The following is a 12,989-nucleotide window of genomic DNA, read 5'->3' on the forward strand; positions in this document are numbered from 1 at the left end:
TAAAACAACAATGAAATAAGACCAACCTAAAACTATAGTATAACTTACGCATCAATATTATAAAATACACTAAATCAGAGCAGGCCTTAATAACTTATCAACTGATCCTGTTTTTGTCTAATTGATGTGAAACGTGAGCAGCAGGGTCTCTATGATTTCACCATGTGTTGCAATACAAAGTGGAGGGGGTGGGGGGCGTCCCTAAGCAACTCTTGAGCAAAGCGTAGGACATAGACTATTGCTTGTCACCAGCTAAAGATGCAGACGTGTTTTGCAAGTCCACATCCACTCAACAACAGTGTCTCCAAGATGGAACACAATTTTTCCAACTTATTAAGACCGATCAAAACCAAGCAGGGTCATTTATATGACCATCGAGGACATTTTTTTTCTGAATGTGTTCTGTATTGAATGGTTAGTTTTTACTTTAAATTCAGTTTTTTTTCTTTTTCTTAAGTCTAGTTTTGGAAAGTCCTGTGTGCTCTTGCACCTATTTGTGGGGCTGCTATAAATAGCCCCCTTCTGGCAACACATGCGTGTCTATGATAGGCAGTTACAGAGATTGTCTTCACAGTCTGTGGCTCCAAAGCAACACTGACAACATCTCAATGGTAAGTTGGAAAATCTAACTAGTTTTCAGGTGATCGAGAAACACCTGAATTATATCCCTAACACGTACAGGTCAATAACACGTCTTTGCTTCATGTTTGACCACTAACAGCCCTTCCACAACCTGATAGCTGATCCTATTTATAACTTGCTCTAATACAAAGTACTTTGCTTGGTCAGAAAGGACAAGCATTGAGACTGAACTGCATGTTTGACTTTTGTATGAGCAAATGACCCAGAGTGTATCTTACACTTTATTTCATTAACTTCCAACAGGCTCTTTTACCTTTCTAAGGTGTTTCTTTTTTCTTCTTCTGCAGGGGCTTTTACATGGATAACGCCGTTATATTTAAGCCTTGACGAACTGTGGACGTGAACACGGAGTAGTTTCATACTGTGGGTGATACATTTACCACAATTTTTTTTATTTTTTGTGAATTGCTTCAGTGGACTATGACTTCCAGAAGGCCAATGACTCGCTCTTTCTCTGGCAATGGGAGGACAAGCAGCTTCGAAGATGAGGGCAGCTCTTCCAATGGCCGCACAGAAAGCCGCAATCCTTACCTCTCCAATGTTAGGCCAGAAAACAGGTATACAGCCTCACTTATAATCCATGTATATGCAGTTTCTTGTGAAGCAGATTTGTATTTTATTTATCTATCTATATTGTATGGTGGTAAAGAAAAAAACATCTGGGTCTGGGGAAAGAGTGAGTGATAAAAATAGTCAAACCAAAGATATTTTCCATATTGTTCAGCACATCGCATTGTGGGTCAAATATCACATTTATCACATCAATGATGTGTGTTTGTGATTCCAATTTACAAACCATAAGAACAAGGAAGTGCTCCTGTTGTCAAAGAGGAGGGCAATTAATAAACCATTTCATATAATTGGGTTATCTATACATACGCAGAACTTAATTATTGACGTCCCTTCATTTGCCTCCTCTCCGAATAGCTATTCAAGGTATTCTCACTACAGGCCAACGAGGTAATTCACACTTTTAAAACATTCCTCCCGACTAACATCGTAACCACAAAGACTGATTTACCCCAAGAATGAAACACACGTTTGAACTGTAATGTAAATGTCCAGTTTGTCCAGTGTTGCGTTCAGTTTTTAGTGATGATCATCGGTTTTAGTGTTGGACTGACAACTTTGTTTTGCTTGATACCTCACAAGTCTCTGTGTCTCTCTTTCACTACCCAAAATCCCCATTAACATCCTTGTTTCTTCATTAAGCAAGTTATTGTAATGTACTGCACAGAGGTGAATAGGTCACTGAAATGATACTGAAGTGTAAAAGTGTCTACGATTTCAAGGCAACACATTCTCTAATGTATCAGTGTTTACTTCCAGGAGCACATTGTGCAGCGTCATGGCTCAGCTGACTGAGGACATACAGCCATCATTTGACACCACCTTGAAATCAAAGGCAGTGTCAGAAAAGTGTAACGTGAAGTTCACCTGTGTGGTGTCAGGTAGGTCTGTTCATTTGCATGTTTCAGTTTGTTGTCTGTTGGAGGAAGTGAAACCTTTCAGATTGTTTGTGATGTACAGAGACAGGATGTGACTAATCTGAAAACAAAGACAAGATTTAACTTTGAGGTGAATTGCTTTATTCTTCCTTAACCGATCCATGAATCCAACAAACCATATCATATTCAAGCTGGTTTTTCCGGATGTTGTGTTTTTAACTGCAGGCAGAATGCCCATCCAACAGTAACAGCTGTTCCAGCAGCTGTCACTTCACAAGCCAGATGCCTAAAAACACATTCATGCCAAAAGTTTTTTTTACTGTACAATTTCCAAAACAAAATTATATTTAGTGCAAACTAAACCGGCATGGTACCTGTGTAACAATCATTCATAGATAGAGTGCTTTGTGGCACTTTCATAACCCAGAGGCTATCAGTTAATTATAGTCCATCAATGTCTTTAGGTTACCCAGCTCCAGAACTGAAATGGTATAAAGATGATATGGAACTGGATCGCTATTGTGGACTCCCAAAATATGAAATTCGTCGTAAGGAAAAAAACCACACCCTTCACATTTACAAGTATGTAACACAACCTTTCAATACAACTATTAGAAATGCAGCTTTTTGTTGGCAATTGTAACACTAATGGCGTAACATGAGATTAATAAGTGTTTCTGTTTTCAGCTGCACATTGGACGATGCAGCCATCTATCAAGTTTCAGCAAGCAATAGTAAAGGTATTGTCTCTTGCTCGGGGGTTTTGGAAGTCGGCACAATGAACGAGTTCCAGATCCACCAGAGGTTCTTCGCCAAGCTGAAGCAAAAAGCGGACAAGAAGAAGAAGGATCTGGAGGAGCCCACCAAGAAGGGGGATAAAGAAACTCCAGAACGTCCTCAAAGGAAGCGACACGTCCCGCCACAGGAGCCTGAGGCTGAGGAGCAACTTGGAGCTGCTGCAGAACCTAATGGTGTCTGCTCAGAAGTCAAGGAAACAGCCTTTGTGACATCCAAAGACCCGGAGGAGATATCTCCATCTGAGGACACTTCCGCCAAAAAGAAAATAAAGATCACAAATGGAGTAGATGCTGGGGTTGAAAACAACAGCAGACGCAGCAGCAGAAGTAATATGATGGGGAATGGAGGTGAAAACTGTTACGATGGAGGAATGGGTTTGGCACAATTTCTGGCAGAGACTCTCCAGTCCCAGGCTGCTGAGGAGAAACAGAGCCCATCTCGAGGGGAGGACCCTAAAGAGATGGATATATCTGTTGTAAGTGTCAGTAAAGACAAAGAGAGTGAGCAAGAAAGGATGCAAAAAGCAAGGGAAGAACAAGAAGAAGCTTTGAGAGTAAAAGAAGAGTACGAGAGAAAGAAAAAGAGAGAAGAAGAATTGGCCGAAGAGAGGGAGACAGAAAGGAAAAGTCTGTTGAAGACGTTGCATACAGTACCGTCGACAAAACATAGTTCAGAAGTCAAACATTACAGCAAGGCTCACAAGGATCATGACCACCACAACATCCAGGCTTCCATCTCCACGGTGCTACACTCAGTCAAAGATTTCTTCTTTGGTAAGAGCAAGAAGGACTCTCATGATCACACGGAGAACAAGGAGAGAGAGTTTGACCACTCGCATGACTCGACGCCACCATCATTTCGGCTGCAACCAGAGCAAAATCAAGTGTGCAAGCCTCTCACAGAAGACATTGTGGCTATGGAAATAGATAAACCCAAAGAGCCTTCAGAGACTGTGAATACAGAACATCGGTCACCGAAGCCACATACATATAAGAATGAAGACAGTGTTCCACACACAGACCAGCCACCAGCTCATAAATTGCCACCTGAGAGCGTAGAGGAGTCCACAGGGCAGAGTGTCAATGCGGCGGATGCTGCTGTGGAGGCCATGGAGGTGTCTGTGGGTCAAGAGAGTAGCAGTCCAGGTGAAGAGGTTCACACTGAGGTATGTCCACTGGTCTTCCATGGCAGCTGGCTGCCACTTAAGAGTTATATATAGGCTGTGTTTGTCTGACAAGCAAGATAATGAGCTACTTCAGGGCCAAAGCCTGAACTATGTCAACCATGACACAGTTTAGGCTTTGAGTTGCTGCTGGTTGCAAATGTGGTAGATATGACGACTCATCGTTAGATGTTATATTCATGTTGTGGGACAATCAGACTATACAGCCGCTTTAACTTTAAAACATACAGTATAATATCAGGGATCAGTGACTGGTGGAGTGAGTCAGCCTGGCCATGTGAGTCTGTGGTTTAACTGCATCTATATCACTCAAGAGCGTCAAGCTAAACAAGATAGTGTGGGAGAAATAGGGAACCATAATCACAGAGCAACTTGCGTGGAGGTGGGGGATGTTGTGGATCGACTCGGCACACTGTAAGATAGGATGGGAAATATCTCAGATGTTGGCTGCAATGAGTGGGACACCAGTGCGTCAGAGATCATGATGAAACCTGAATGTCAGAAGTGGTTCTCAAGTTACAAAACCGGCTTTGCATGACAGACGGCCGTGTGTTCTGGATGAGCGGGAGTAGAGCGGCAGGTCTCTGCATGAAAGGAGGGCCTCGTCACATTGGACACATTCCTCACACTCCCCTCCCTATATCTTTAAATAAACCTCTTCCTCATCTAGAGCATTAAGAGGAAGGCAGTACTTCTGTCATCTTAGCGTACAGCTTAGAGAATTGTTTCAAGTCTGTCATGTGGAGGGAATTAGAACGATCATTATTCTGCATATTTTGTCAACGTGTCTAAAAGCTTAAGGAGAAAGGGAACAATTTGTTGAAAACATCCCTGAAAATTTGATATCTTTATTACATATATTTGTATGTAAATGTATACTGAGTTTGTGAATTGTTTTGTTCCGTAAATTTGGCATGAAATGCTAAAAAACAGCGGATGTATTTAATTTTGCATTGTTCACTAACATGCAGTTGTCTGGTGCTCGATGACAAGTGAAAAGGGCAACAGAAATCTGTGTTTAAACATAATCTACCTCCAAAGCGATTGTTTGTCAATAATGTGGAACTTCAACTATATTTCCATGATGGTTGTATACTAGGCGCTCTTGTGGATGCATAGTTCGAGGAAGTCAAACAATTTATTTTGTCACATGTCTGATATCTATTTACACCGTATGTGGAGCCAGCCACAGCTTCATTTTTAGACTGTGACACAAGTTCCCTTCCATCGAAAGCAGCAGCTTCTTTTTTTCTTCGTAGTCACTGCTGGCATGACATGTTGTCAAACGGTGGCTTGTGGCGTCATTACTCTTCAGCATTCATCTTAATAGTGTGAACATCAAAAACAGGAGCAGTGAGTGGAAAGAAACCCAAACACTTTGATAGGGAGGATACAATTTTTGTTTGTTGTTTAGTTTAGTTTCATTAACAATGTGTTGATGACATCAAAGTTAGGTGAATCATGATTGTTGATTCATCCTCAACAGAGAAGTGATCATTCATTCAATGCCCAACAGGTTCTTTGAGTAAACACAACATGTCGAGTATGTGGGAATTCCCTTGTCAAATTAAGATTAATCATAGACATAAAAGTTAGTACCAAGTGTGATCATGGCTAAATTCAGACAATACAAAAAAAGAAGCTAATCCCCCTTTGTTCACAAATTAAAATATTGAATTGGAACCTTGCACATGTAAATACTTGGTTTCAGCTACCTTGCACATACCATGAGATAAAGTAGTTCCTGAAATAAGCTGACAGGTCATACAACCCAAAGATATCTTGAGTTACAGTCGTTGTTCTGCATATTTGTTTAAACTATGTATTGCTTAATATCAACTAGTAATTGAGCAACTTTATTCACAGACTGACCACGGTGCTCCTCCTGTCTGTCAGGGAATGAAACATATAACGCAACGCATGTTTTTTAGAATCTGTCACTGTTTATGCTTCTGTTGATTTATAGTAGCAAAATGTGTCTCATTCTATACATGTCACTGTGGCAAAGGTCACCGCAATAAATTTGTTCCAACAAGCTTCTTCAAAAACTCCTCAACGTGACACTGAATGTTTTCCATTAGGTCGTGTGGTCATGAACAAATCAGACTCTTAAAAAGACTTTTTGTGCATGTCAAATGTGTTATTGTACATGCATGAGAAGCAAAACCATCAGTGTAAGTGTGTTTCATATTGTTCTAACACTGCTGTAAATGTACTGAAGTACTAAAAGTATGTATTTGTTTACTTTTCATCAGGTTGAAGAGAAAGATCCTAAGATAGCATCAGCTATCAAAGAGGTTCCCGTACACCAGCAAGAGCCAGATTGCCTGGTAGTTTCACCACAGCCTAATCACCAGGCTGCAAGAGAGAAGTCTTCCCCCAGGGAAGAAATATCTGTTCTGCCACAGACCCAAGACTCCCATAAAGAGGAACGCTCCTCCACATCCACCCTCACTAGTTTGGAAGAAAGCTGGACTTCCCCTCACACTCTTATCTCGGCATCAAACAGCCACAGCCTTGGAAAGACACCCAATGGAACTCCACGAGAAAAAAAGATGAGTGTTGACGAGATGGGCAAAGAAGGTGAACCTGACAGCTCCTCCAATAAGCTACGTGAGGAAGAGAAAGCTGAAGTGAATTCAAACATACAGCTGTGCTCAGAAATAAATAGATCTGAGATTACTGAATTAAGAACATGTTCACTGGAAAAGAGAATAGAGCCAAGTCAATCTAAAACACCAGATCAACATCATGTTCTTTCGTCTCTGCCTGCAGTGGCAGCATACGATGTAGAGAGAGATGATGTAAAGGAACAGGCTGAATGTACTTCACTGATTCAGGAAACGAATGTAGGATTTCCGCCCACTGCAGCCAGAGAGAGTTTAGAGAAGGGTGACCTACAAATGCTGCAAGAATGCACTTCTTCTATAGGAGAGGAAAGCACTGCTGTCCACAATGCCAATGCAATAGAGAGTTCAAACACAGGTATTAGAAGCAGTGAAGACGGAAGCAAATTGAAAGAGGTATTGATTTCTGCCTTAGATGTACAAGGTGAGAGTGCTGGAGTAAGAAATGAGAGTCTACTGTTTGAAGTGGAGACAGAAAAGAGAAACCCAGTGAAAGAAGAGGAGTTGGATGAATCAAAGAGCCTCTCCATAACACAAAACAAGATGGGTAATGTTTATGTTTTGGAGGAACACATTAATGTTGCACATCAAGAGAGCAGTGAGAGACAGCAGGGTCAGCCCTCAGCAAATATCCCACAGATCCAAATATCTGCTATTGATGATACCCCAGATATTAAACCAACCGTGGCAGGTGTTAAACCAAATGAGCATTTTATAATCCCAAAATTTGAAATAATTGAGTCAGAGCTCAAAGAGTGCACTGTGCCACTAACTATTTTTGGACTAAACAAGCAAGAATCAGAGCCGGCTATGTGGCAAAAACATGATGCAACTAGTGTGTCTCAGGTAGTAATAATCCAAGGCCACAGCGTGACTGATACTACAAGCGTGTTGCCCACACAGAAAAGTGTGCAGGATGATAACAACCTCTCACTTACAGAGAATGGAAAGGAAGTTGTGCAATTAGATGACGGCACAACATTTTTTGAGCCTGAGCAGCCACACGTGACAAGTAGTCAGCTCCCTCAGATGGACTATGCATCAATTCCTGTTATAAATATTTCATTCACTGATGACAAGGAAGAGGATGTATATATAAACACCCATGTTTCAGATACACAGCAGCCTTTAGAAACTCCACCAGTGCCTTTGTTTGTGGTGCCACCGATCTCTGTCACTTGTCATGAAAGTGATTCTGGACTGCCCACACAAAGTGAGTGGACAGAAACAGAAACTTCAGCTCTCACGCAAAAGGGAACCATGCATGACGTAGAAAATAACAATACCACTGTGCCTGAAAAAACACAAAGTATAAAACAGAACCTAGAAGAAACAGCAGAAAAGAGTATAAAAGAAAACACCCCCTCTATGCTATCTGAAGCTCTAATACCAAAGGTTGGTGACAATGTGCCATCATTCAGTAAATCAATAGAAGATAACATTGTTCCTGAAGTCTTGAAGGCAAAACCCCTTAAAGAGGCCAAAATAGAGAATGCTGTGTCTGTTGAGGACCTTCAGAGAAACAGACTCTGCTCTAAACCTCCGGCACATCCATCATTGAGTCCAGCCAGTCTCCGTAAATTCATGTCCAAAGCTGCTCCAGACTCTGAAGTAATCACTGTGGGTGACAAAGCAGACGAAGATCTAAGTGGAGGCTCGACACCAACATCGTCCCTCTCCTGCGAGAGCAGTCCCCGTCTAAAGCGCAGAGACAGTCTGTCACTCATACGCTCTGCCACGCCTGAAGAGTTGGCCTCCGGAGCTCGTCGCAAAATCTTCATGCCCAAAACTAAAGAAGATGGAGAGGGAGCAGTAGTTGGTGCGCTGGAAACTCAAGGCAAGAAGGAGACCCCTTACATGTCACCCAGCCAGGCTCGCAGAGCAGCTTTACTGCAAGCTCCCACGGGACAAAATACCCCACCAATGGAGAGGCGCTCGCCACTGCTGAGCCGCAGAAAGGCCACCTTGGAGGTGCCAAAAGCCGTGGAGGAGACTCCCATAGCAGAGCCTGTCAGCACCAAACAAGATGAGAAACCAGCTGAAAAGAAGCTAAACCCTTTGAAAGGTAAAGAAGCACTTAACTCCTAAAATGTTTAATTGTGTGCATATTTCCCAGTAAATTGCTATCAACTTGTTGGTACTATATAATATATTTTGGCTAAATACTCTAAATACTGTGTGTGTCTACAGTGTAACATATTTGACTCTGTTGTAGTTTTCACAAAATATGTGTGAAACATTTAGTTTGTCAGCACATTAGTCTTACTAGTAAACCAGTGCATGAAGAAGTGGGAACATTAGAAAGTCTCCACTCTCCAGGACAGTATATATTTACCTTGGCACCCTCTCTGTCATGCACCACCAGCTCCACAGGTCATCCGTAAGATAAGGGGAGAGCCGTTCCCAGATGCCTCTGGACACCTGAAGCTGTGGTGCCAGTTCTTCAACGTGCTCAGTGACTCCACCATTAAGTGGTACAGAGATGAGGAGGAAATAATAGAGCTGAAGAGAAGGTAAAACCACCTTCTTGTCGCACAGTGTCAACCCTACTCTAACCACCTGTAACACAAATAAATCAACAACAATGTCACATGGTGTTCAATTTGTTGTATTACTTGTCACCTTTTTTTTCGCTGCTATTGTTTTGAGGATTTCCAGCTGGCATGACTGGTAAAAATGGACATGTTCCGAATCTGAAACAATAATGCAACAAGGACGAACAGGATTAATTTGGGCATCAGCGTGCATCCCATGGCCTTCTGTCATTCTCATATTCTCACTGCAGAGACGTCCAACTCATGTGACTGTGAGCCCTACAGCTATGACACAGAGAGGTGAATCTCTGGCTAGACACAGAAACTGTAACCTGACACAATATCTTTCCCATCTCCAGGGGGTATTAAAAGTCTATATACGTGCTATTGGCTGCTGTGTCAGCAGAATGCTACCTCACAGCGTGGCCATCTGTCTCACAGTGACACCTTGTGGGTTAATGTTGAACCTTTGACGTTCTGGCCAACTCAACTTGGCTTGTTTTATTATTATGTTTTTATCTTTTTTGTCCTCAAGTGGAGGAGATGAAACCCAAGTCGCACTGGCTGTCGTTCTGGCATCCAGCAACGATTGTGGAGTATATGGATGTTCAATCAATAATGAATATGGATCTGACACCACTGACTTCCTGCTCAGCGTAGACAGTGAGTATATTCCTTGAGAAATCAAGTGTGAAATCTAAATCTTATATGTGTATCATGCTTGATGAGTCTTTCTGTTTTCTATTTCACAGTTCTGTCTGAGATCCTACTAAAAGAGGATTTGGAAGGTTACGGTAGCTTTTTTTTGTTTTGCCTTTGACATTCTCTGTCAATGTTCAATATTCATGTAAATACGTGTCTTGTTTTCCCTCAGTTGGAGAAGAGATTGAGATGACCCCGCTGCTGTTCAACAGAGGCCTGGCCGACTGTGGCAGCTGGGCTGAAAAGTACTTTGGCCGCATAATGACAGAGACGGTGCGCATCGGGGAGGGCTGCACTCACAAAGCCAGCAGAGTGAAGGTTATTTACGGCCTGGATCCCATTTTTGATTCTGGAAGCGCATGCATCATCAAAATTCAAAGCCCCATTGCCTACGGGACCACACCGGAGAGCAACCTCATAGAGAGAAATCTACAGATAACTAAGCAAGTGAGTGGTGGATTTAGCGTCCAAAAATCTTTTAGTAAATTGCTCCCACTACTTTCCTAGTGTTCATGATTGCAGTACATTGATCTGCTTTATTAAATGATCTGTGTTGCCAGGAATGCAAAGTCCAAAACATGATACGAGAATATTGTAAAATCTTTGCGGCTGAAGCAAGAGTTATTGAGAACTTTGGCTTGTCACTAGAGTAAGTACCATGCTTATTATACAGTAGTTATCAAAATGTGCAACACTGTCTTGTTAATAACCTAATAATAATACCACTAATTGTTTGTGTTGCCCACAGAGTGATTGCTCAGTATCTAATGTACCGGCCTGCGAACTCTGTGCCATATGCTACGGTGGAGGCTTATTTCGAGGGTGTCTTCCTCAACTACTGTATGATGGATCCTAAAGGCAAGCTGATTACACGAACCGTTTCTGAGGTGGAGCAAAAATGTAGCACCTTCCAGCACTGGATCCATCAGTGGACACATGGCAATTTGCTGGTCACTCGGCTGGAGGGTAAGACACTCATACAAGGTCATAACCAGCACAATCATGTATCTATTTCTGAGAATGATAATATTGATAATCTTCTGGGATTTTCTTTTTCAGGAGTTGAAACAAAGATTACAAATGTCAGAGTAGTGACCAAGTCAAAAGGGTTTGTATCTAAACCAAGAAATGCACATGTTATTGTTTTGTTTTCCATTAGAATAGCTGGAATAAAATGTTGATTGACATCTGTATTTCAGATACCAAGGACTAACAGAGCATGGCTCTCCTGAAGTGTTCGAACAGTTCTCGACCCACCATCAGTGCAACTACTACTGTGGACTTCTTGGCCTGCGCTCACTTAAAACTATGGATAGTCTGCAGCAACCCACCAAGATGAAGGGCTCCAGAAGCCCCCTTCTCAACCGCAAACTGGGCTCCAACAGCCCCCAGTTGCAGCGAAAAGGACACAGTCCTCAGATGTCTAGAAAGGCTAATTCTAGCCCAAAGGTAACTAAAAAAAACCAGGAGACAGAGGACAATAAAACAGGCACCAAACCCAAGCCTGCAGAAACTGTTGATGTCCTTGAAATGAGGTAGGAAGAAGCACCTCTTCTGTGTCAACCAAGATAGTTACTGCTTGTAATGGTTTAGTATTACCTGTTTCTTTCCAGTTACCAAAACCAGCAAGTACTTGAAGAGTGAGATTAAAAGAAAAGGAAAAGTTTGTTGACCTGACTTATTATAAAGAATTACTGTGAATTTCTCAGTCACCATTCAAATTACAGTAACAAGATATCCAGCTAAAGCAGTGGTTTTAACTTTACTATCGTATCAGCTCTATGAGTGGACAAACAGCTCTCCAAGAAATATCTGTAAACTCAACTTCTTTTATTAAAGAGTTGAACATTTTCATGGTTTGATATAGATAGTTATGGAGAATAAAACCATAGCCACAGAGGGAGTTCCATATTAAACGCTGCATGCTCATCTGTGATGTACAGCATGTGAGTCGGACATCAAATTGATATATATTGAGACGTTATTTATGGCTTGCATTAGAAATGCTTAATCAGCATTTATTCACGCAGCAAAGTTGAGCTCATGCTGTGGAATTCCAGCACCATTGTTAAGTCAAAGATGTTTGTGTGCACTTTGTTTTTGGCATTACTCTTTAGTAGTTTTAAAGTACTTTACATCTGTTGTGTCTGTGTTTTTATTGGTCCTCTCATAGTAATTCAGAAGATATGCTGGTGAATGCAAAGCAATGTGCAGTAGGGGATTACGAGTAAACTCTTTAACAATGGTATGCTCACATTGACATGCTATTTCCTCATTTCAAGTATGTTCCCAGAAATGAGGAAAGCTGCTGAATGAATTCCACACAGTAAATGATCTTACCTTTGGACTGTGGAATAAAAGCCCACTAAACAAATAACTAAGAGTGCAGACTCCAGACTTTTAGAAGCCTGTTGATCACTAAGTAAGGCTCCCTGAATTAAATCTGTAAGGTTTTAGAGCAACTGACAATTACTTTCCACTGAACAAGAACAAGGAAAAGGAAAATACAGTGGGTTTAGTGTACACTTACACAGCAGAAGAAGAATCAGAAAAGTATCCATTTATCTTGAGAGATTGCAGGTATTCATGGTTAATTTCCAACATGAGTCATTTGCCTTTAACAAGAAATAAAGACCTGACAACACATCTTTAGGAATTCCTGTTATGGATTATTGGTTTATGATCAATGAGAGTCTTTTAAGTCTTCCGCTCAGCTGACCTTATATTTACATCACTGAATTTGCATGACTGTTTATGATAGAATAATTCTAAAAGAGGTTGAAATATTGACCAGCTATGACAGTGAAAATACTGCAATGTTAAAGTGTTGTGTCATGCAGACTATATTGTGCTCAGGTGTACATAAAGTCAAAGGATGACGTGTGAGTGAGTAAATGAATGAGTGATTAAGAGAGAGGATTAATGTGTGTGCTGTCTATTGTTATGTCACATCATGTCAGCAAATGTTTTTTTTTAAATAAATATGTAAAACAGTTGTGTCCAACCATAGATCACATTTTTACTGTACATATATAATTGCATGTATAATTGGCAA

At 41.3% G+C, this 12,989-nt stretch overlaps 1 protein-coding gene across 1 annotated transcript; it reads left to right on the forward strand.

Moving 5' to 3' along the window:
- Positions 1–1,062: 1,062 nt before the first annotated feature.
- alpk3a (alpha-kinase 3a) lies at positions 1,063–12,943 on the forward strand (the record flags this gene model as incomplete). The annotated part of the gene is made up of 15 exons (XM_079223325.1): positions 1,063–1,199; positions 1,570–1,602; positions 1,972–2,093; positions 2,555–2,672; positions 2,778–4,053; positions 6,327–6,684; positions 6,847–8,763; positions 9,064–9,211; positions 9,768–9,895; positions 9,985–10,020; positions 10,107–10,381; positions 10,495–10,583; positions 10,683–10,900; positions 10,994–11,042; positions 11,134–12,943. 15 exons carry the CDS (start codon positions 1,063–1,065, stop codon positions 11,471–11,473), a joined length of 5,244 nt encoding a protein of 1,747 aa, XP_079079451.1. The 3' UTR covers positions 11,474–12,943.
- Positions 12,944–12,989: the final 46 nt, after the last annotated feature.

Source organism: Taurulus bubalis, assembly GCF_910589615.1.
Source record: "Taurulus bubalis genome assembly, chromosome: 9".
In the NCBI taxonomy this organism is placed as follows: Eukaryota; Metazoa; Chordata; class Actinopteri; order Perciformes; family Cottidae; genus Taurulus; species Taurulus bubalis.